At 40.6% G+C, this 26,013-nt stretch overlaps 2 protein-coding genes across 3 annotated transcripts; both read right to left on the reverse strand.

Annotated features, from left to right (window-relative positions):
- Positions 1 to 1,861: 1,861 nt before the first annotated feature.
- On the reverse strand, positions 1,862 to 11,469 carry adpgk (ADP-dependent glucokinase). Of its 2 annotated transcripts, none has more exons than XM_053426187.1 (8): positions 11,234 to 11,469; positions 8,325 to 8,568; positions 6,203 to 6,428; positions 6,027 to 6,089; positions 5,261 to 5,381; positions 4,943 to 5,139; positions 4,068 to 4,166; positions 1,862 to 3,951 (listed from the first exon to the last, which is right to left on the reverse strand). In XM_053426187.1, exons 2-8 carry the CDS (start codon positions 8,549 to 8,551, stop codon positions 3,391 to 3,393), a joined length of 1,494 nt encoding a protein of 497 aa, XP_053282162.1. In that variant the 5' UTR covers positions 8,552 to 8,568; positions 11,234 to 11,469; the 3' UTR covers positions 1,862 to 3,390. The 2 variants fall into 2 exon arrangements, with proteins under 2 accessions (XP_053282162.1, XP_053282161.1); XM_053426186.1 differs by having other exon boundaries at positions 1,862 to 3,954.
- Positions 11,470 to 13,389: 1,920 nt separating this feature from the next.
- On the reverse strand, positions 13,390 to 20,663 carry snx22 (sorting nexin 22). The gene is made up of 7 exons (XM_053426189.1): positions 20,398 to 20,663; positions 17,275 to 17,358; positions 16,887 to 16,991; positions 16,117 to 16,211; positions 15,511 to 15,543; positions 14,989 to 15,056; positions 13,390 to 14,291 (listed from the first exon to the last, which is right to left on the reverse strand). The coding sequence occupies exons 1-7, from the start codon at positions 20,482 to 20,484 to the stop codon at positions 14,173 to 14,175; spliced, it is 591 nt and encodes a 196-aa protein (XP_053282164.1). The 5' UTR covers positions 20,485 to 20,663; the 3' UTR covers positions 13,390 to 14,172.
- Positions 20,664 to 26,013: the final 5,350 nt, after the last annotated feature.

The raw sequence follows: 26,013 nt of genomic DNA on the forward strand, positions 1-26,013 counted from the left end.
GTCTGAACTGTTTGTGACCTGAAAACTGTCAGACCCTTTTTTAACACTTATTTACTCTCCAAAGGCCCGGGACCCCCACCTGACTCAGACTTTTATTCCGCCCCCACACCTTTAGGATGTGTTAAATTAACACATTACATCATATTACACTATACTGCATTACATTGCATATTGCAATCGGACACTGTTTACTGTTTTGCATTTTGCATATCACTTTTTACATCTTTTATCTTTTATATATTTTTATTCAGAAATGTTTATGTCGAAATAAATGTTACTTTGTATAGATATTGGATAAAGTGAGTAAAGAAGAAGTAAACAGTGAGTTAATATATACTGGTTTTCTATTTTTCATTGCTTTCCTATGTATGTTGTATTTATTGCGTTTTTATGTTTCTATGTTAATTGTAAGCACCAATTACCAGAGCAAATTGTAGTGTACAGTGTAAACCTACTTGGCAATAAAATACTTCTGATTCTGATTCTGATTATCTCCAAAGGAAACATATGTAAATCAGTTCCTTGTGTTTAGATTCCTCTCTTAACCTGCGCCTACAGAACCAGTCTGAACTGGTTCTGAGAGATAGCCCTAGTCCTCCTATATAAGATCCTTACATTTGACTGTCCTGCATCTTCACTCTGAGATCCTTGTGACTCTCTGTGTTGATCCTTTCTGCAGAAAGCCCCTATTAAAATACACAAAGACAAATATGGTGTTCCAGCCTCTTGTATTTCCAGACTTCCATCACAGTAGTCAACTAATCATTTCTACTCAATCAAATTACATTTGTATGTCCCATATTGACAAATCACAATTTGTCTCATAGGGCTTAACAAGGCTTAACATCCTGCATCCTTAACCCTTAACAAGAGCAAGGAAATACTATCACTACCTGAAACCTCAGAGGGCCACATATGAGGATCCCTCTCCCAGGATGGACAGAAGTGCAATAGATGCCACGTGTAACCTACAATAGTATTTATAACATTGATTAGAGGAAACAGTTATAAAAATAATGGAAAGTAAATCAATTGAGGAGATATCATTAATGGTAGAGTAATGTTGAAAATACTTGATCAGCTGCCACCATAATCCAGTCCATCATCAGGATCTACCAATTGTGATCCACCATTGGCTGCCACTCGATCTAATCCACTACCGCCACTATTCACTATCAGATGCCAATACGATCCTGATCTACCATCATGATCCACGTAGCTGAGGTCCTGGAACTGCAAACGATAAAGCAAAGTCCATAAAGGCCCAACAAGATCCTTTTCCATGATGTTCCTCCTGCATCCTGCCTACTAGGTAGATGATTTAAATGTAAACCATGAAAAAGAATATATATGAGACATTCTTTTAAATGTTTGTTGAACATGTCTGATATGAGGTCGCAGAAGACTGACCATCCATACTGTATAAATACTGGGGAGTCTCAACGCTCCGATGGCTACAAATATTTTGTGGAACCCGTTTCACCACATTTGCAACGTTAGAGCTGCATCCTCCAACTTCTCAAAATTGCATCTCACAAAAAACTCCTGGGTCTCAGGATTAATGCCAGGCTCAGTAAAAGGATCTAGAAATTGTAATGTATTGGTGCATTATCATGAGCAAATTCTCAATCAACCGAATCCCCGCAAGATAAGCAAACATTGAACTGGGATGTTTTTGGCAGGCTTTGCCATAAGAATCGCAAAAAATCTCAATACTTTTTCCCAGAGCACAAGTTTTTGACAATTATTTTAAAATAGTCACACATTGATTTTTCATTCAAAAACTTGATTACAAATAATTTCAACAATAACTACAAATATATTCCATATTCTGCAGCGACACAATCACAAACGAGCCAAATTCTACTGTTTATACACATTTTAATGACTACTACAAGTAAATTACACTTGTCGACAGTTTTAATTGTTAAAAAGATGAGACGAACAATGAAGTGAGTAAAGTTGAATAGATTGTACTTGCTAAAAAAAAAATGGGGTGTTGGGGGGGAGGGTTATGGTTACATTCACCTTTGCAGGCACACCTACCACTACGTAATAGTGCAAAGAATTGAATCCGCTGAATGCCATACATCTCTCTGTTGTACATTTGCATTAAGACTATTATTATTGCATGCCTTCAGTGGCAAGTTGAGGTATACAATACACATTGTTCTGACAGTTACATACTGTACTTCTGACATGATGCAGGCGTTTTAGGAAATAAAAAAAGAAAACGAACCACGCAACAGCAAATTTGCTTATATGCTAACATTTCAAATCAGGTTTCTTACACTGGAAGCGTTTCAGATTTCCTAGCCAATCGTGTTACATTATCACATTTTTAGACGTGAGAAATCAATACATGAAAAGAAAAAATCTGTACAAACAACAGTAACCCTGATAACATGTGTCCTACACCACAATTTCAAGTTTTATTCTCCCTTAACTAACTGCCAACTGAATCTGAGCTTTACTGCATAAAAGTTGGGATTTAAGCGTGTAACACTTCAGTATATTATTTGAAAACGAAGATAACAACTCTGCATCAGAAATGTACAAACAACAGAGATGATAACTGTTGTCTGTGCTTTGTGGAGTTTCCAAAATGAAGCATCGTTAAATTTGGCATGTTTGGACAAAAAACTGAGAAAACACAAAAGCTGTCTCACTCACTAGTATTAGTTCATCCTTTCAGGAAAAGTAGCATAAACATCAAGTGTGTGTGTGTGGACAAGTCCGACACCAGTGGGAGAAAGAACGTTTCAATTTGAAGTGGATGCACCAAAAGTTGACGAGATACAAAGAACATCCAGAATACCACTTAGATTCTACCGTATAGTAAGATGCTCTTCAGTTTAGAGTTATTTTACTTAAGTGTGTGTTTATATGTATCTGAGGGAGAATTAATTTGCTTGGCTCTGAAATAGAAATAAAATATTTTAACAATAACTTTATATTTTCCAAAGGCACAGCGTACTGAAGATATGCAGGTAAATGTAAATTAGGTGCGAGCCGACAAAACTCTTAGGAGTTTGTGAAGATGGCTTTTATCTGAGCCATGTGCAAAGAGTCCGGCCACCTCACAGCCCAGTCAGATCCAGCTCTGTTGGGTTCTGCCCCAGTTTCTACATCAGCCAGTGGGTGTAAGAGGAGGGAGGACAGAGGAGACTAAAGCAGACTGGAGGAGTCATCAGGCAGGATTTAAATTGTCGCCATTCAGCACATTGGGAAGGACGCCCCTGAACCTGGCTCAGGACACAGAGGTTTGAACTGGTTCAGAGACATGACTCCAACCCAACAACTACAGCTGCGACTGCAGGGGGAACGTCACTGGGTCTTCTCATCACATCCCATCAACATTTTCCAGACAGTGTCACATTGAAGCAAACCTCAGAAGGGCTGCTGGGTCTTCAACTCTGAGTAAACTAGTCCCTCCGCTGAGATGGCATCCCCGAGCCCAACTGTCCGAAGCGGCTGTTTGCAGACCAGTACCGGTGTGAGGTGGAAAGTGACGTTTCCGCGCCGCCACACCACAACAGGCTCTGCTGGGTTCAGAGACAACTTCTTTCGCGGCTCAAAGTGCGAGCTGTGAAATTCTAGCGGGGCTTTTAGCTCCACTTTGCTAATATCAACCGACTGGAGCCCGCAGGCCTGACTGCTGGCCACTCGTGCTCCAGCCATCACTGCTGCCGCCTCATTCGCCCAGTACCCCTCCACTGTAACCAGGATGTGGTAAGCCAGTGTGTGGAAGTGAATGCGAGTGAGGTCGGCCTCCGACGATGGGTCGGTGCGGCCATGCTGCTCCAGGATCCAGAGGAGGATGTCGCTGACCTGCCCCACATCAGGGATGCCTTTCCAGGCCTCCATGTCTGCATGAGGCCCCTCGCCGGCCTGAGAGAGGAAGAGCAGCTCCTGCTCGTTCAGTCCGATGGAGCTGACAATGGGCATAACCTGCTAACAGGAAACAGGCAAAACACGAAATGTTAAATATACAGACCTCTTTAGGGATCAGTGAAATTTGGATCTTTGCTGTGACAGGGACTCGGTGAACTGTTTTCCACATGTACCTCCTGCATGATGCTGTTCATGTAGTCTTTGTCGGTCATGCTTGCCAGCTCCAGGTGGATGGGAATATCTTTACGGATGTCAGATATGGCCGACACAGCCTGGAAAGAGGAAGCAATTTTAGTCACTGCTGTATGACCATGCAGACATTTTGTCCATAATAACAAAACATAACTGTTGACTCACAATGTAGATTATTAATCCAGTTTTTTAAATAATACAGGAAGAACTTGCTCAAATAAAAGTATGCAGGTTTTAAAAAGAGCCACAGCAGAGAATTTCTTTCTTTAGCGCAAAATCAAGCGTGAAATAATAACAAATATGTTCAAAGCGAAGTCAAAGTCACTCCAAGGCTCTGTGAAAAAACCCTTTTCAATACAGAGGAGTAAATAGGATCTGAGAAGTGGTTGAAGTAGTTGAAGAGTGGTTGTTGCTTAAAGAGCTAACAAATAAGACACGTTTCTAATGTTGTGGTTAAAATGTGGAGCTTTTCAAGCAGTGTCAATATAAATTGAATTTGACAACACAATAAATTTGTATTGGCTGTTGTTAATTCATGTGTTGCTTTTTTTTCTGTTTTCCCATTTTGAGGGTGGAGAAGATTTTTTTTTTCTTTAGGAGGTTTGTTTAGAACGAAGGCAGGTGTCTAATAATTTACTCAGAACAGACAGTTTGTATTGTCCATGTTGTTGTTCGTATTCTGTGTGCACATTATATTAAATACTAACTTTTTTCATTAACATTCACTACCATAAACTAGAAGAACATATGAATGATCCTTCATCTTTACTTTTCACAGAATTATCAAACATCTATGAAAAAAGCAGACATGTTTTTGCTCCGATACAGCGATTGAAGTTTGATCTATTGAAGTGACCTCTTTCAGCCGCTCCTCCCAAAGCTCTCTGCCCTGACCCTCCATCATGTGGAGCCCCGACAGGACCACCAGCTCAGGCTCAAACTCCTCCAGACTCGCCACAAACGTCTCCAGTGAGCTCATCTCCCCGTTGGACACGTCATGAGAGAAGATGAAGCGGTTGGCTTGAGGTGCCCGAGTTGAGCCCCACTGTTCACCTACAGACAGTGAACAAGACCAGACACCACTGTTGTATTACACACATTAACAGGGATCTAACAGGGATCAAGGTAAGAACAACAGATACGGAAGGAGGTGCAGGGTGTTCTCTCGCTCTACCTGCTTTATATTCCAGAATAAGGTGATATTCATCCATCTCCTGAAGAGAATCTGGTGGGACGACAATCTGCTCATCCAGCATCTCATGTAGTTTAGGACCGACTGGACCACATAACAAAACCTGGGGTGTGAAAAATACTGACACTCAACCACGATCACAAACTCAACAAATCAAATCATGTAGTGGAATCATTCTATTTTTCCAATGGTTTTGTATAATATGGGGATTTAGACGAATATTTTGTATCAATACAATTATATTTCTTAACTCAGGTATTCTGAATTGTTTTATAATTCTGTGTCCACATGGTTGCAAAGTACAACTTTTTATCGAATAAAAACTTGTTCTCCTGTGATATGGTTCCCATTTTTCGACACCGGGTTTCTGAACTACCGGAGGCTGCACTTTCAGGACCACATTTCAGATCTAACATCAAATTCTTCATTACTCTGCCACCTAACGTTGCAAGACAGAAATTGCTAGAATTTAAGTGGAACAAACTTTTAAAACTTGGGTTTTAGAAATGCAGTATTGAGATTGCAGCTTCTGGTATTGCAGGAATATTACATTTTTCTCATGTTCATCATTTCTTTAGTTTATGGATTTCTGCAAAGAGAGGCACTCAAACATTACTCTGTACTGCTGAAATACCTGATATCGGTTCAACTAGCTGCATTAAATCAGTGATGGTTAATTAGGGGTCACTCAAACTTTTAATAGTTCATTAATTTAGGTTAAGAGTTTGTGACAGAAGTAGAATCATACCGTCAGGTCAGGGTAGGTGGCGAGCTTCTGACCAATGAGGGCCGCATTCCCTCCCACATACAGCTGAAAAAGGACAAAAGTAAAATTGATCAGAGTGAGGGTAATTTACAAAGTGATTAACAAAAATTAAAATAATTTAGTCTTTTGAGAAAGTTTAAGGACTAAGGTCGTCTTGCCTTTGCACCGGGGTATTCTGCAGCTGCTCGTGCGATCCACTGAAAGACCTCTTTATCGCTGAAGAAGCGCTCAGCGGCTGCTCCACGCCCCATGTAATGGATGAAGGCCTCCTTCAAGTCCTCTTTGGAGTGTAACACTTCATGATCCAGGCCGGTGCCAGGGTCCACAGCCAGAGCCTGCAGGAGTCCCACTCCAGAGACAACCACATCCACACAAGCATTTACCCTGAACCGGGGAGGACACCATCACAGGTATGGAGAAACACTTACGAGTTATTAATAAGATAAAAATGTATTAAATTTAAACTGGAATTATTAATAATCCAAAATATAGAATACAGGTTTTAAAGGAAGATACAGACAAATGAGTTAAAAAGTCACATTGTCTGCTTGTAAAAACCAGATATCTCCAGGTTCATCAGTTTAAATTCAAGAACTTTTAAATATCATATAAGCCAGTAAGAATATTTAGGCTGAAAATGATTTGTAAATATTGACATTTTTCCTAGCTGTAGGTCACAATACTTCCCAGCAATACACAGAAAATAAAAAATAGATGAGCAGCAAAAAACTGATGGATTAGTCAATTACTATTTCTTTACACATATACATTTGACATAACACCAGACATTTGACACAATAACATTTTAGTTATTTCTAACATCTAACACAGAAACATGTATAAGTCACTCTATTAACTGCAGCGGGCTAAACCGCTCTCGTAAATGTACCCCAGCCACATATTCTGATTCACTTTGAAATATTCTACATTTTAAGTCATTTCTCACTTTACTTTTCTCATTGGTAGAAACAAACTGTGGGCAGTCCTTCAGTTCCAGCTAATCCTTACCTTCCCCCTATTTTAAACAAAAGCTAATGTGGGTGCTGGCTCCTCTAAAGCAGCCTAAAGGCTATAGGTTATAGGTGTAGACAGTAATATAATTCACTGGGGGAGCCCCGTCTTGGCCCAAGCCCTCCGAGCTGGGATTGACCCTTGATAATAAATTCCTTGTGACTAGCAGAGCTGACGGCCTGCAGCCTATCAACATGCGTGTATATGTGTTCAGAGGAGCTGCAGGGGCACTGACGTGGGAATGATTACCAACTCCAGGCAACTGCTTTGAGGCTGAAGAAAGATATTTCCTAGGCCCTGTTCAAACCTGGTATTAAAAGTGGGCAGTGTTAAGTTCATCCACTGTTTCACATTATCTAGACAAGTAAAACGTAAGCCGAGATCTACCACTCTGATATCTTTAAAAAAAAACACGTATGAGAGTCATATTTACTATTTCTGCAATTTCAGTTAAAGGCTCAATGTACGAGCATGACTACACACAAAGAAAGGCAGTAATGCAACTTATATCTATGCAATGCACAATATTCGCATTAAGATCAATTCATATTTATTTACAAGATTTGTTCCATGCACAATATTTAGTTTCTCAGTTCAACAATATGTTTTGCAGAGGAGCTTCTACTTCAGTACAATGTTTAAGAATTCAGGGTTTTCCTTGAATATGGCAATAAATATGACTATTTCCTTATATAAAAGTAGTCATGTGTAAATACCAGTACTACACAGTATGAAGCTGTGCATCTTCAGTTCCTGACAATATTTCACAATAAAACATTTTAAACAAAAGAATGGATCCGTCAACAGAAACGCTGGAGTGCTTTCATTTTGACACACGCATACAGAAAGTGTTGCAACTATTTGCTGGTGACATACATTCATCCGACAAACATTTAAACACAGGTGAAAGATAAGTTTCTCAGTTTATTCTGCAGTGAACCCCAATGTTTATGTGTCACAAACGTATTTCAAACAGTTCCAGAACCCGTTTCAAAGTAAAAGCACTTCAGCGAATCCATTTATTTGATCTAACAGGAGTTTGATTGTTATCGCAAGACCGGAGGATGCAAGTCTTCATACCGTAGAGTCCTGGGGTTTAGTTTAGTACATAATCCGACTTGTACTGAGTTTGGGTAAGAGTGGTTAGACCTTAGGATGCATTGAAGATGCATGTACTTCATGCTGACCACTTGTGATGGGATGACTCAGAATTGATGTTAATACCAGGTCTAAACAGGATCTGTGAAAAAATGTAGCTCGGTCACTCACCCTACGGCCACTTTGCTCCACTGGCGAGTTGGTAAAGTAATGAGAGTCTCCCAGGCAGCAGAGATCACCTGCTCCGTGCTCTTCTGGCTGCTCAGAGTGTGAGATGATGACCAAAACACCGGCAGGTTGATGTACTGCAGAATCTGCTCTGGCAGCTCCGAGCTGCCTGGGTAGAAATATCCAACAGCTAAAGCCAGCAGGGCCGCTGCTGAAGCCTTCCTCCACATGATGCTCCCACACACTCCTGCAACAGAGGAAAACAGTTAAAAGCCTGTCTGCACAACTGGCTCTGAAATGTCTCCAGAGTTTCAATGGTCAGATGCATTCACAACCACACAGAAATCATCAGAGTGTAGAAGTGACGGATAACACATTATCTGAGGGTTTTGCAAGGGGCCTGGCAGGAGAAACTCTAGAGAAAGTCCGGAGGCTCTCACTCAGACATTTTTCTTTTTCACACACAGCCCCTTTGAAGAATGCCAGGAGATTATGCAGAGTTCATTGCATCTCTGAGAGCAGCTTTAAGAGAGAACTTTCTTTTAGAAACAAGAAGAACCTGCTTCAAATGGTTTGGGCCCTGATTTCAACATCATGGAGTCACTGTGGGATTACATGAAGAGAGTCTACAGGACTGTTGAGGACTTACATACCTGCTAGGTACCTTGAACAACTATTAGTAAGGTAAACTGGTGCAGTCGCAAAAATCTGCATTCAACCATCTAAAGAATCAGATCAAGAACACATCTGCTAAATTTCGAACAAAGGAAAAAACAGAGCATAGTGGTTCTCAAATCACTGCACTGGTGGCTACTAGTGGCTCTAAGCAGGGGCGTCGTTAGCCCTGGGCGTCCGGGGCTTTAGCCCCGGATGTTTTATGAATAGCCCCGGATCAATTTCGCATCAATTTTTTTTTTTTTAAATTTTTTTAATTTTTTTTTTTAATTATAGCCCCGCGATAACATTCGCTGATTATAAAGCAAACGTTTTTCCAAAGCAGTCATGTATGTTTTAGAAAATTTAGATGAATTGCTCCAGTTTCTCCCCTGGCCATAGAACGGGCAGCATATCCACATTGCGTTGGCATAGATAGCAACCATCTCTAAGTGAGGAAAGCTTTGAAAGTTGTATGCTAATTTGCGGTGAAATACCATACTGTATCTGATGATGCTATAACAAACCAAGCCAGGTAAGGCAAGATAAGCTAGGACTGATGCTCTCTTTTTTAGCAACTGATTAAGTAAAAGACAAAAAAGCAGAGAGACATGACACACACCCAATGGTCTGCATCCAATCAGCAGGCATTTGAGGACTGACATTTTTATTTTAACTATTCTACTGCACCAGATTGATGGATTTAACTAACTGACGTGCAAAATTTTCTCCGGGGCAACCCCCCCGGACCCCCCTTAGTCAATGTTCGCCCCTGGGCTAAGCCCCCGATGTCTCATGATCCTAACAACGCCCCTGGCTCTAAGAATGTACTTTTAGTGCTTGTCCATCAACCTCACAAGTCATCTGGTTCAGATCTACTATGGTTCCTAAAGTTAGCTCTAAACAGGGTGAAGCTGCTCTTATCTTTCATGCTGCTCACATCTGGAACACACCGCCTGAACTTGTCAGATCAGAGACAATTATTCTATTAAATTTAAAAAAGCTACACACTTCTGTCCTTTTTAATGTTGCTTTTTATATTATTGTACACATTTCACTATTTTTTTTTAATTCTGAGGGGTCACGAAACTAAATAAGCATGCCTGCCACGGTAAACGGTTTGTTCAGACTTTTACTGAGTTTTAAGTGAATAGCTGGACATGTTTTATCTCTCTTAGAACATAAGACGTATTCGAAATAGTGTACTCAGATATTCACACTAGGGAAGACTTTGAATTTGAATGTTGGGGCTTACAGCAGTGGGATGACAGCAGTGTGGAGGCATTTTCTGTTGTTTTCTGTTGTTCGTTTTTTTTTTTTACATTTGAAGAAGTGGTCACCATTTACTTCAATTGTATTGGATTTGGCTGCAACACTGTTTGCCGGTGACACACCAAAAGTGTTTTGTGGACTCCAAAACTTTACCCGCCCCTCCATTTGCATTTTGGGTGAACTATACCTTTAATACCTATGAATCAGTACAGCCTATGACTATTATCGTTGAACATGTCCACAAGTAACTCAATCATTTAATGGCTACTCACAGGGGGATAAAGCAACGTGCAAGTAGAACTAAACGTGTTTTTAGAGCAAGGGAGGCCTCACCGGGTGTTAACCTGTTTTCCTGATCAAGTGTCACCCAGTTTGTTTTACAGTACAATCTACACAGCATGCGAGAAACTCCCCCCCCCCCTGCAGATAATCCTGTTTTAATCCAGTCTTTAACTCAGTAGCTGATCTCCACATTTTCACCTGCACGGAAAACCAGGTCCAGTTCACTGAGCCCGTGAGAGAGACTGTTTATGTCACAGCACACTGAGGAGAACATGAGCATTGAACTTTAAACTACGCCTGCAGAGTGGCAGCCCTGCAGAGAGCCTGACACAGAGAAGACACACAGAACATACAGATGAAGAGAAGCAGCTGGTAATGAGTCGGGCACATAATGAAAGCAAAAGGACAGTGCAGCGCAGACATTAAGTTTCAATGGGACTGGAGAGAGAAGCCTGATCCCTACTAAACAGTGCTACAGCTGACTTCCTGCTAACGTGGAAACTCACTCAGTCACCTAGCTCGCATGCTAACACCAGCACGCAGCGTGTATCTGTGGCTTCAGTCAATCAAAGCTAATCTGACAGTAGCTTTAGCCAGCTCGGCTCAGCCGGCTCATTCAGAGGAGGACACTTTTAGACACCGTTTGTTTCCCAGAGCCTCGGACAAACCAAGGGGCTTCACGGATGCGTGTTAGCGGGACGTACCGACAAAGTGACTGCGGGCTTCGGGTTTGTCCGTGAGGAGGAAGAGGAGAGTCCGGCGACACTTCACACACACAGCATTAGTCTGGTGGAGGCTGCCGGTGCTGGGAGGAGGAGGAGGAGGAGAAGAGCTGATGCTGCTGAGTCTCACTGAGCTCCGGCTGTGCAAGTCATTGAAGAGCTGAGAACAAAACACGCACTAACACACAGCTGAGAGCCACACCGGCTTCCGTCCATCGCTCTGCGCATGCGCACCAGACCTGCTCATGGATACAGTACGTCCAGTGACTTTTTTCAAACTTTATTAAGAACATTTTGTACAACTTCAGAAGGAAAAAGGAGTTAGAGCTACAGGGCTACATAAATAGATCGACATAAATGAATTTACTAAATATACTTAAAGTCTAAGGCCTTTTCATAGTATTAGCAAACAGTCCTCAAACACATCTCCACATACATTGAGTTTCAGATCCTCTTTCTATTGAGAATCACTCCACACATGTCAGAATCCTGTAACTGTCAACACTGACCTGCATGTTTTACTAGTCAGAAGCAGTCGGTATATGTTCTGCTGTAAAAAAGGCCTGTTATCCCCCCCACCCCCAGTTTATTGAGGGGATAAACTCCTCTAACAACAAAAGTTTAGAAAATACACTATTTTTATTTATCCATTTGTTATTATGGTTTAAACGAGAATAGCACTCAGTGGAGCGCACACCTACTCCAAGATCCAACAGTCCCTTTATGAAACCACATTTAAATTCACTTGATCCAGTTTTATTTGGATCTGCACCAAATTCCAAACAGAATTATCCCAAGAGTCCCCCAAACATTAATTTCATCAATATCTATAATTATTGTCTGAGAAATGAACGGAAAAAAAACCCAAAACATATCTCTCAATGATAAAGAGAGTGGAGAGAAAAAAATCCAGGACACCCCCCCCCCCCCCCCCCCCCATTCAAGATCTGCACCAACATTTAATGGGTTCGTCCTTATTAACAAACAAACAAACAGAAATATACCATCCTTGGTGGAGTTAATAATATATATAATTGTTTTAAAAGAGACAATATGTGGACAAAGAGAACACACTTTTAACTACATATAAGAGCTGACTACTTGGAATATCAATAAGTGAATGATAGAGAAATACTGTCATTACAGTCATTCCTCTCAAGCAAGAAGGCCAATAATGGTTATAGCTTCTCGGTGTAAGGATTTGATGTAAATTGAATATTTTCAGGTTTTGGACCATGGGTCAGACAAACAAACCATTTTTTTATGTGATGAACATTTATTTTTATTGTTTTATAGATCAAATTAGGTATTGATTATTCAAGAAAATAGCATTTTTCTGCCTGATTTTGTCCCTTGTATCTCTTCCGAGAGAACATGTCCACCTGGACTTATCATGAACCAAACAGGAGGTTAATCACACCAGTAAACCTCAATCAAATTGCATAATTAAAGACTAACTATTTCTTCCTGCCTTGCCCTTCAGGCACATGAGCTTTCATGTCCTATCTGAACTGCCTGTTGCAGCTTGTAAACTATTTCACCTGGGGCAGCTTCAGCCTTGCTCATCCCACCCCTCCCCCCACAGTCTGTAAAGCTCAGATGCCATGTACTCAAATTCAATTGATCTTGGTTGAATTCACACTGTTCGTGTTTCCAAACTATGGATAAACCATGTTATAACAATGTTTTTCTGAGGAAATATTTGTGTGTTAATAGAATAAATTGTAACACAATTTTTGCATACGCTCCTGAATTGTTTCCCTTTCAGGGACGCGATATCTTTAAGTCTGTCTCACAGTGAGCACATATACTGGCCCAGAAAACTTCTATTCTCAATAAGCTTCTTACTATATTGATCCTGTATGGATTCAATCTTTTCTGCCAGAGTTTCAATCGTTTGTTATTTCACATTAAAAGCTTCTGTCTGTGCTGCACCTTAGCACCGCACGTGCCCATAACTATTGTTCAACTTTTCACTGTATTGTTTTATGTCCGTTTGTTGTTTTATGTACAAATGCACCAACCACACCAAAGCAATTTCCTGTATGTGTAAATATACTTTGGATCAGCAAGTTTCAGATCAGTCATATTTGCAGCTTTTAGCTTCTCTCACAGAAGAATGTTCTCTTGTTCGACAATTGGTTTGATTCTTTATTATAGATTGCACATGAATCAAATGATTTTCTTAAATCCAACTCTATAAAACCCATGAATTCCACGTTTAAGACTGATGGAGTGTGACATAACGCCTAAACAGTACAGCCTTACTTAATGCAACCTTTTTCTTTTCACCATACCCTGCTTCTATATTTGAAAATTGAATGAAAAAAAAAAAATACAGATAAAAAGTAAACTTTGCTCCATAAACTTCAAATTAAGACTACAACTTTATTTTAAAGTTAAATTCACATCTGTACGGAGTCAGTAAGATGCACAAAAGGCCTTGTGTGCATTTCAAATCTGCCCTGTTTGCTTATGGCTTCACAGCCTGATTAAAATCCGTTTGTGTGTTATTTTCATTGCTAAACTAACACACACACACACACACACACACACACACACACACACACACACACACACACACACACACACACACACACACACACACACACACACACACACACACACACACACACACACACACACACACACACACACACACACACACACACACACACACACACACCATTTACTGTGCGAGTCTGACTTCTTCTTCAGCCCAGTTTTCAAGAAGAATTCTGGTCGTCCTCTTAAATATGAGATCCCCAAACAGCTGAAGACACAATGGGTTGAGCATCACAACAACAAAGGCTGGGTGACGGCTTTCAGTCCCACTGGAGCCAAACAAAACTGGTCCTGCTGGTTGTAAACAGAGGCCTATTCATTTATCTCTCCTTAACTGCAACGCCACAGTAATAAGCTTAGGCCTCTATAGAAGCAGTGGGGTCAGGCTCTGTGAAAGTGGGGGCAGTGAAGCTGACCCGGACATCCCGCGGGTAAAAACCATGAAGAACTCCATCCACAACAATGTCTGGAAGATCTGCAAGACAGAGCCCTGGGTTTACACTGTGTGGACAAGGACATTCTCAGAGGTTCACATTCGGTCGCTGTCTCTTAAGCCTGAAACATGCTTCTGCGACTGCGTCTGCGTCTTTTCACGCCGCTGTGGCGCAAGACTCGTTGTCATTCATGCTTCCCCAACCGTTGCGCGTCTTACAAAGCAATTCCGCGCCAGAACACTAGGCGGAGTAATGCTTTTTGTCGAAGACGACCTGAGAGACGCCTTCTTTCTTCTTCATCGATTGTTTATTTACATAGCTACTGCGGCTCCTTGTAGCCTTTTTCAGGCGGACAAATACGCCAGTCAGTGACGGGTTATACAAGTGGACATACTTTCGGATCTCTTCTGCCAAACGCTCTTCTATTTGGTCCATATTCATTCTTCTAAATCTCCCGTTGTTTCTGCCTGTATTATGGGGCATGAAACCGGAAATGCAGCTCCAGAAGGGATGTAGAGCAGACCAATCACAGCCTTGCGGGCTGAGTGAGCTTGCGGAGCTTTGCCGTAAATTTTAGAAAAGGGGGTCGACACCCGTCAGCACATAAGAAGGCATACATAAGCACGTAAGGGACCCGGAAGGGCTCTTGCGCTTACGGGCCCGTGAAAACGCAGAAGCATGTTTCAGGCTTTAGTGTTAAAATGTTTGATAATGACTCAGGATGGTGTAAAGTCTCACCTGATGTGCGTTTGGAGAGATAAGGATCCTCAAAAAAGCCACACACTCGCTGTTGTGGTAACGAAAAACTGAGGAGACACAAATAGAATGTTATAGATTGTACTCCAGTAACTGTGAAGTTATGTTTACTAATATTAACTTTTACCCTACAAGCATTTCAAATTGTGGTGTACTTTGGAAGCTAGAAGAAGAAAGTGGCTTGATGCTGGCACAGATGTTTTTATGATATACAGAGGAACAGGACGTAGCAAGAAATGGACTGTGTGAAGACCTCCTTAAAAATAATAGTAATAGTAGTTGCTAGTAAGATGTGTTTATTATAGATTCACATTATAATTTCATTATTAAACATCCATTTCAAATTGAAAAAAAATTCAAACTGTAAGATACTGAACAGTAAGTGTTGACCATTTTCCTCATCATTTATGCTTTAAGATCTTTAACTACAATCAAACCACGCAATTTAACAGCAATATACTGTTACCACACAGTTAGAGAGAAGGTGAAACACAAATATTTGACCTGTAATCCCGACTGTCCAGATCATCGAGTGATCTGAAATTAGAGCAGAAGACGGTCAAAAAGGTCCTTAGTTCACAACTGTAAAAGGCAGATTACAGAGGCTGCTTTATGATAATTGGTACAGAAAGTAGCTTCCCTTTGTTTAGAAATTTCTTCAGAAAGAGTAAAATACAGCTTACTGAGATACAGAAACTTATCGTACATTTCTCTTTAAAATTTGTGGTACTTCCTTTAAATTTATACATGTTAAATGAAACACTATGGAGACATGTTGCCCAAACAGAAGTGATGATTAAAACCTCTAACATTGCATTTTAAAGATTAGATTCTACGTCAAATCCCGAAAAAGATAAAATGTTTGACAGCCGCATGAAGACACACCAGGACCGACATGTCCCATTAGAAGTCGACATCTTTCCTTTTCCTGCTCTTTAGCTACTTTAGAGGATATTGTGGGCCGGCGACGGTGCTGCTGCTCTGCTGTGAGAACATTTTTTGGAAGTTTTATTATGTTGCTGCATTGCCCTCAATCCAAAAATAGAGGATTAAATATAGCAAAGTGTCACCTCGGGGCGAAGACAGAGGAGTCTGAGGTGAAGGACTTACTCCATACTGCTGATCTTGTTTCCTGTATGAAAGTGTCGGACGTGGAGGAAGTCCAGCAGCACCTGTGGCACGTCTTCATTTTGATAGATGATGTCCTGGGAAAACGAGAGAAATTATAAACATTAACTTTTGGATAAAATAAATCAAGTGTGAAAGTTGAAGCTTGTCTCGTCAAAGATTTAAGAATAAATATTATCAGTGAGTGATGATTCTGATTAAAGTCAAATATTAGAAAATATTTAGTTGGTATACAATCATTTCAACTCAGCCCAGCCAAGTTTAAGCTAATTTTAAAATAAAAAGGTTAGGTTTGTAAGTATAACTGATGTGTTTCAGAAGAATTCTATAACTTTTTTCGTCAACCATTATATATTAAAACATAAAACTGAGGGAACCATTAGATAACGTATTAAAGTTTAAGGTAAGAAAAAAAACATGTTTATCCTTTGGTCATAGACATTTGAAGTTAGAGCAGAGATCGACAGAGCCAGGGGTTAAGTGGATATTACACATTTAAAAGGCTTGAAATGTCCTGTTACCTTGAATAAAAGTGGATATTTCTATGGGTTTGAACATTGTCATCTAAATATACAACAGAGGTCTAGTCATGTTCTGACATTTTCATAAAGAATTGAAACATATTATATCTTTAAATGGGGTCAAAATCACTGTCAGCTACATAATATCACAAGGCCACACTGAAGCGGTGCAGAGGCTCCTTGCACCTGAAGGAGATCCCACCTGACTGCATGGACACGTGGATGTTTTACCTGGACATAATCTTCCAGCTCCTGCCTCCTCTGCTCCCCAGGTTTGGTCCTCAGGTGAGGGTTCCTCTTGCTCGGGAAGTCCGGAGTCTGAATGATCTTCTTGAGCTGCGGGAAACCACAAGGACAAGAACCTTCAAATCAAGTGGTTGAAATGGTTAAACTACTCAACAGCTTATTTGTCCATTCTGCATGTTGTCACATACACAAGTTATTTTTTAAAATTTTTTTCTACACTGACTCCCAAAACACTTAGCGTCAGGAGGCTAAATAAAGCTTCATTAGGATTTTAAATCCACTAAATCAATGTGAACTCTACTCTTTTAGGCAACATCTAATCCATACATTGGAATCATTCAGAAACACTGTGTGAACTGTTGCATGTACATACCTTTCTGTGCAGAGTCTGGAATTCACTGCTTCTTCTGAGCACATAGTGTTTTCTCTCATTAAACAAGACCTCCACTCTGAAGAGCTGCAAACAGGAAACAGAAAAGGAAAACAATGCCTATTATGATGACAGTATTTGACATTGAAGAGGTTAAGTCCTTTCAAACAAACAGGTTTTTTTGATTTGGTCTAATATTGTTCAGAGTGCAGAGACCAATGAGGAATTATAACTTAAACAGATAAACAAAGCTTTAAACGTCTCTTCACAATGTGTAGAAGAAGGTGAATGAGGTAAAACTGAATATAAACTAACAATCTCAACTAATATTCTAATACTAATCTCTCTTGAAACATAACATTAAAAGTTTGTTTCTCAGTTTACCATGTAAGGAAGTGAATTTAAATTAAGGGTTAAAAAATAAGGACTAAAACAATGTTGGAGTAAAAGAAAAACACATTTAGAGTTTTAAGATCATTATAGTCACGATTTGATTCTCATTATTAACAGTTTCAGTTATGTTATTCTTTACAAGTTTGCATCATCATACAGTAACATAATGTCTCCAGCAGGAGGAGACACAGAGCTTCAGATTCCATGTTTGTTTTTACCAGAAACACAATCAGATCACACTACACAGAACCGTCTCCACCTTTACTCAATATCAAATCTCAACACACTGTATCCATGCTAAGTTTTATATTATTTTCTGATTTGTCACATACAAAATGCTTCTTCAGTTGAAGCTTTTAAATTGATCAGGAAAAACTGAATTAATTAGTCTTAATTATTCTAAAACAGACACTTAAGATTTATGTAATTCAACGTGTGTTGAATTGTGGCATTAAAGAGATGTCACTATCTCAATAACAGTCCTCAGATGACGGCAGTGTTGTATGTTTCATGCCATCCTCTCTGGCAGATGAATGAAGTGGAGGGCAACAACAACATATGATTATTATATGCACTTTTAATTTAGTACATTCGAAATGGATATCATCCTGCAAATATATAGGTGTATGTATGTATCCTGGACAGACTGACGGACAGATAGACTGATAGACAGACAGTAGGGGTGTAATGGTGCATGTATCCCATCTATTGTTTTTTGTTAAAAATCGTTATGGGCATTTTGGAGACTGTGCATTCTAGTGCATTATTTATTTAAAAGTCCCTTTCACAGCAGAACATTTTGACTTTAAATACTACACTGCTCAAAGAAATGAGAGGGATTTAATCGGAGATGACCGGTTTGGCAGTGGGTCAGTGATGTTCTGGGGAGGCATATTCTTGGCGGGTCGCACAGAGCTCCATGTCAAAGCCAATGGACCCAGACTGCTGTTAAGTACTGGGATGAAATCCTCAGTGTGATCCTCAGACCTCATGCTGGTGCAGTGGGCCCTGGGTTCCTCCTGGTGCAGGACAATGCCCTGTCTCATGTTGCCAGAGAGATTCGGCAGTTCCTGGATGACTAAGGCATTTGTGCTGTTGAGTGGTCCTCACGTTCTCCTGACCTAAATGCAATTGAGCACCTATGGGACTTTATGTATCGGTGCAAACGATGCCGACGAGTACCGCCACAGACTGTCCAGAAGCTCACTGATGCCTGGATCCAGGTCTGGGAGGAGACACCAGGACAACATCCTCCATCTCACCAGGAGCATTACCAGATGTAGTCAGGAGTGCATACAGGCACATGGGGGCCATACACACTACTGAGTCACATAATGAGTTGCTGTGATAAAAGTCAAACAAGTTGGACCAGCCTATGATTTCAATTTTGTACTTAAATTGTCAGTGTGGTTTTGAATACAGTCCTCAATGGGTTGATGATTTTGGTTTCCATTGACGGCTGTAACGTCATTTTGTTCTCAACAAATGATACAATGTACAGTGAGATTTTCAACTTGAACAATTCGTTTTGAGAAGTGTAGAAAAACCACAGGTCCTCACATTAATATGGCTCTGTTGTATTTAAGTGTCTCAGTAATCACAATAAAAGGAGCCTGAAAATGAAGCTGCATTTAATCCTTATTTACACCTGTCTACTTGATTCATGTTGCAGCTCTAGCATGCATCTGTAAAAGGATCTGGTAATAAAATAGTAGGCCCGTACAACATAATAATATAATTTAATTATATTTGTACAGTTCTAAATAAAAACACAGATTAGTCAATTCAATTTAAATATATCTGTATAGCATCAAATCATAAAATACATTATCTCAAGGCCATTTTATGCAGAACAAAAACAGAACAGTTCTCATAAGAGTGAGTGCATCAGTGGCGGTGGAGAGAAAAGATCCCTTTAACAGGATAACTCTTCTGGCAGAACCAGAATCAATGTGGACCAGCATCAGCCTGGACAGGTTGGGGGGAGCGGAGGGCAGTGGTGGAAAAGAGAGAGACCAGGAAATGATATTTAAGCTTGGTCTGACTGGTTGTTGCTATAGAAATAATAATAGGTGCACCCTTTCGACTCCTTTTTGCTCCAGTGCCTTTATATAAGCAGAATTTTGACAGGAAAAATTGCTGGTGCTTTTAAATTTGTAGTGACTTAAATCCAGCTACTATTTCAGAGTGGATAATAACAACAAATTGTAAAAAATAACAAAACCTTTTTATGTCATGGCACCTTTCTAGACACCTAAATAAATAAGAGTAATATAGTTAAAGTAAAACCAAGCTTTAAAATCAGTTAAAATGGAAAAAAGTTCAAGGTTAAAAATCAAGTTAAGAGTCAAAGACACCTGAAAGACTACAAGTGAAACTAAAGGTTAAAGTTTGGTTGACTGATATGAACACGATGTGAACTTGATTCCATTTCATGTCACTTTTGTCGAAGCTAAGTCTTTTTGATTCTGTTGTTGTGATGGTAGCTTTACGGGATCCGACTATTTCCTGCAGCTCGGTAGAGAAATCAGGGCTGAGCAGACTTTCACTGTTCCAGCAGGTAACCTGGCTCACCTGGCGGCTCGGCTCACCTTCAGCGAACCACAATCACACTGTGTTGATTTAACCAGCGAGGACACACAAGTGTGAGGAAACAACACGTCCAAGTGTGTGTTTGTTCTAACCATCCTGTGGATACATATTTCACCTGCCGACTATCTGACGCGTCCTCACCTTCTTGGACTTTCCCGACTCATCCACTTCCTTTTCCATCGATGGTATCGACACTTCGATCATCGGGTAATCGTCCTGATACACCATCGGACTCGATCGGCTCTTTTCTCTGGTTCTCGACAGACGATCCCAAGCCGAGAGGTAAAGTTCACACGGTTTGATCCAAGTCCGACAACTAGAGAGGAAGAAGTAGACCGTGACGACAGTTCAGCCGTCTGTCGTTTCTCTGGTCGGTTCCCTCCTGAGCTCCACCTCCGCACTAATTGGACAAACCCCCCACACAGACAAACAGCATCAGAGAGAGAGAGAGAAAGAGAGAGACAGACAGTCTGACAGACAGACAGACAGCATCAGAGAGAGAGAGAGAGAGCGAGAGAGAGAAAGAGAGACTATAGAAAGGCAGACAGCATTAGAGAGAAAGAGACAGACAGACAGACAGCATCAGAGAGAGACAGACAGAAAAACAGCATCAGAGAGAGAGAGAGAGACAGACAGACAGACAGCATCAGAGAGCGAGAGAGAGACAGCATCAGAGAGAGAGAGAGAGAGAGAGAGACAGAGAGACAGACAGACAGACAGACAGAGAGAGAGAGAGAGAGAGACAGACAGACAGCATCAGAGAGAGAGAGAGAGAGAGAGACAGAGAGACAGACAGACAGACAGACAGAGAGAGAGAGAGAGACAGACAGACAGACAGCATCAGAGAGAGAGAGATCATAAACTGCAGTCCAAAGGTCAGAAAAAGGCATTTTTCATCAGGGTTCAGGGTTTGTGTGTCTGCAGCTGTGACAGGTGGTGAGCGGGTTGTCTCAGTCTGATTGTCTAATGTCACTGGTGTTTTCAACTGCATTAGATTTTACATCACAACACAAATGGCACTTTCTATAGAAACCCGACAGTTTCCACCACAAACAAGGCCTGAAGTCCCAAAAGAAGAGTGAGAGTATAGTGAGAGCAACAAGTTGTGCACACAGAGTTAATATCTGCTTAGTAAAGACATGACTGGCCGACGCATTGAAGACAACACTAAGTTGCATTCGTTGATATTGTTGATTTCTTAAGTATTATGATTGAAACATAGTCAAAACAACAAAACAAAGTTTGGAGAGGTGGGTGGTTTCAATGTTTCAACTTTGGATTTTACCTTTGAGCAACATACATGTTGTCAGGATTTTACAAATAGCCCCAACAAATTGACACCTCGTGAACATTTGGAAGAATTCATTTTTTGATTTTCAGGAGTTAAGGAACTTAGGAGGCAGGTATTGAACCAAACTCCTGGAAAGTGGACGATACGCTCTACCTCCTGAGCCACCGCCACCCCTAATATACAGCATAATGCTCTCCTTCCAGCTTTGTTTTGGTCTCCACCGAAAAACATGCACTGAAGTCCTAACAATTTCCAGTTGTGCTGTGTGTGAGAACTCAAATGCCCCAGAGATGTTATGGAACTTTTCCTACCAGCACCCCCTGGGAAACGTCTGGAAATGTCAGAGTGAAGCCATCTGTGAATGCAGCAGCCAAACTTCCAGAAAAAATTGCAGCGAGTGCGTGGGTGTGTTGATGACATTTCTAACACGCGACCGATGACAAATAGAAGAATCCAAATCGCACAGCATGAAAAAGATGTGTCATACATGTAGATATGCACAACATTTTGCTCACAGAGAAACCAACAGACAGGGGTGACAACATAACCTCCATGGGTTATGGGGTAAATACTCAAGGTTCACTTCTCAGAATTTGCCACAATATTGAAGCAGTAATAAACCCTAATCCCATTTGACCTGCAATAATCAGGTGTCTAAAAATATGAATTCCTCTATTGAAAGCTGTGTATTTATATGAGCGTAGTAATCAGATGTGTGCAAACTGAGTAAAAAGGGATTAAACTCAAGGCCAGCAGGTCTAAAACATTTCACTTTCAAATCCCATGTTCACTTTCCAATGCACTGAAGACTCAAACTAAATCAACAAATCTCACGGGATAATAAAAAGGATGTAAACCCAGACACACACCAAAAAACTGTCCTTGCTTCCTCTTCGAGCCACAGAGTGAGTGGAGGGAGACACTACCGGAGTGCCGCGCTGCAGAACAATGCCCTGCTGCGTTTCCTCTTTCGCTCCTCACATCCCATGTACACATCATTTTCCACACGCTGATCTAAACCAGAATCACATGCTTGGCCTGTGACCTGTCATCATGGGATTCACATCTTCCCCCTGGCCTGTTTGTTGCTCGGCACAGGGGAGCTTACTTCAGCAACTTTATTGTGAGGAAATGTGACCTGGAAGAGTCATAGATCACAGCAGGGGTAGAAATACAACAGGGATTTGTTGTTTTGCCTGCTTGTTACATCATTGCTGCGTTTTACTCCAGCTCGTGTGAATCCTTTACACACAGTCAGCAGATACAGGCCTTACACATTAATGAGAAGGAAGTTAGTCTTGGTTGTGTGGCTGTAACACAAGTCACACTAACATGTGTTGATTGTATTTCGAACATAAGTCTGACTCGGCGAAAAAGATTTCCAGGCTGTTGCTCGACTCTAAAAAAAAAAGATCCTGTCAATATTGCAGATAGCAAAAAGTTCGCAGATTACAAGTTGCTAATTTAAAACTCATGATGCAGACAAAGTCAATGAAGTAACAGAAATAAGATTTAAATAACTATTTAAATATGAATTACTGCCACACAGTAAAAGAGTTAATGAGCAGACAGACATTTCTTTGAGAAAAGTTTATATTTCAGCTGATTCATTGAGAGCTTACAGGTTTTAAAGGCTGATTGAATGAATATGACTTGCCATTAAAGTAAAATGAAAAAAAATAGAACTTTAAGATCAATAGAAGACACTTTTAGCTTGTGTCTTCATCTCATTAATAATGACTGTGTGAAAAAGTTCAAATACAGCGTCATGTGAATCTTGTAATTGATTCTGAACATTCTTGCAGCACATTTCCAACACATATATGAAAAGCGGTTCTGGGATACTGGAAGCTGGTGTAGAGGTGGGAGTGGAGGTAAGGAGATGAAGGGTTAGGGTGGAGGATCTCTGCCACACAGAGACACTGGCAGGCAAAAGAGTTAGAGGTGCTCCTCAGTATTCTATTCTGTTACTTTTTTATTCTTGTATACTTTTTTTCCATCGTAAATCTTTATAACAGGCACAATTTGATTTCATGGTGTGCTTGCACACGGACATTAGAGCAAATGGTAAAAAACAAATATCAGGTATTTGAACATCTGGAGTCGGTATGTTGTTGTGAATGAGTTTTCCTGTCACGCCTGCATGCTGGCAGGTGGACACCCTCCTGTGAAACTCCTCTCCGTCACTGATGGACATACCAGCCGGTCTGGGGAGCGTGATGCCATTTGTTGCGTGAATGAAAGAAAACACTGTCATCCAGAATAATTGCGTTAGCTGATGCATTCTTGAGCTCATGCACACAGTTCGACTGAGCTGCAAATCTGATGAATGTTGTTGCTCCACCATCTTGTCTTTCTGCTGCTTCATGATATTCTATGAGGTCTTGTTACATCTCCTCATCACCCAGCATGGATTTCATTTCTGGATTAGTCTAGGACAAAATTTACTTCTGCCCCTTTTATTTCCTGTAAAAATGTGTTGCATATTATAGTTGGCAGGTTATGGTGAACACAGCCGAAGCAGTCCATCATTTTGTTAAAACTTAAAAACATACGGTGGAAATACTCACACTGAAGAAGCATTAAACAGCGTTCATTCTAAAACTATGCTTGTGGGAACGTCCATAAATATCAATCTTTGCCGATAGGGGTCGCCCCGGTTCGTGAAAATAAAGTTTGCAATCAGAGCTCGACTTAGTTCTTCACAGTTTGGTCAAGTCTTCAGTTCTCAAGTAAATTTTAAGCTGCTTACTTTTAGTGAATTACAAAAAGAACAAATACATTTCTTGGGTGGTGAGACTGTTTAGTCAGAATAAACCTTTCTTAACTTCATAATGCCTTTGCATCTTTTTGACAGTTTTTCATTTTTACTGATATATATAAAAATTAAACTCTCGTTTTATATTTACTGTTTTTGTATCGTATTTGTTCAACTGATTTATCTGTTCTCTTATTTTTGTAATAAAGACATACTACACTACAATGAACACGGAATAAAACATTATTTAAATGTATTTTAATGCGTTTCTGCAATACCAAAGATGCAGAGAAAATCCAACTGGTGTTACACAACATTATTTCGAGGATTTGTACAGACTGTACGGCAGGGGCGTCGTTAGGCCTGTTTTAGGGGGGCTGAAGCCCCCCTAAAATGTGCTTCAGCCCCCCAAAATAATTATTGTGATTTTTTTTTTTTAATTAAACTATTGTTTTACACATGGACAAGTTATTTATAACTCTAACATGCTACATGTCATTTTAAATTGACTTCAGTGCCATGAACATGTCTCCTGATCTGATATTGACCTCAACCATGAATAAATTGAAATAAATGTGTATATATACAGTAAATATATAACTGATAATGACGTGTGTGTGTGTGTGTGTGCGTGCGTGTGTGTGTATGCGTGTGTGTGTACGTGTGTGTGTGTGTGTGTGCATGTCTGTGTGTGCGTGAGTGTGTGTGCGTGTCAGATGGGCGTGGTCAGTGTGATGGGTGGGCCCTCAAATGAGATGATAGTATTATTATTATATTGTTGTCATAATTAATATATAGATTTGACCAAATGTAAAAAAGTTAAGAAACATTGTTTGTCTATGCTCTGCTGTGTTCGTATGAATAGTAGCAAACTAAATGAATCACACTGATTTGTTTCACTCCAACACTGTGTTAATTGATCAATGAATCCTGTATGTATATTCAGAAAGACAGAGGTAGACGTTACTGTACTAGTTATTTTTATTCAAAAAGTTTAACATATTTACAACACATCATTAGATCATTTCAAATATGTACAAAGGGGGACAGGGGAGGGGTTTGTTTTGAGGAGTAGAAAAAGGGTGAGGGCGGGGGCTTCTCCACCTCTTCTCTCTCCTCCAGCTCATCTCGGCCTCCTCCTTTCTGTAGCTCAGTCCCATAGTTGGAGTTGTCTCCTGCTGCAGTTTCGTCTCCTTTCGGCCCTGAAGCAAGCACCTTCTCGTTCTCGTTCTCATTCTCCTTGTTGACCTCCACCTCACTGCTCCTTCTTGTCTCAGGTTCCTGGTGCAGGCTCCTGGTGCAGACTTGCTTCCATAATTTTAGCCTTGGCCTGACAGTCAGTGAGCTCAGCCAAGCAGTCAAGATAGGCCCTGAGGCGAGCGCGCCGTTTCTTGACCTCCTTCGTTATGACATCATCTTTGTCTTTCAGCTGGTTTTCCAGCTGCTCCACTTTCTCCTTCAGAGCCTGGATCTCATTCTCCTTCTCCGTCTCCATCTCCCTCTCGGTCTCAGTCTCAATCTTAATCTCCTTCTCCTTCTCCTTCTCTTCCTCCTTCTCCTTCTCTTTCTCTATCCACCGCCATCTTTATGACATCATCTCTGTCTTTAAGCTGGTTTTCCAGCTGCCACACCTCCTCCTTAAGAGCCAACATCATCCTGTTGGCTCGGAGGATTTCGACATTGTAGATCGTCACAAGTTTCTCCTTCT

The sequence above is a fragment of the Pleuronectes platessa genome, chromosome 7 (assembly GCF_947347685.1).
Source record: "Pleuronectes platessa chromosome 7, fPlePla1.1, whole genome shotgun sequence".
NCBI classification, from domain to species: Eukaryota; Metazoa; Chordata; class Actinopteri; order Pleuronectiformes; family Pleuronectidae; genus Pleuronectes; species Pleuronectes platessa.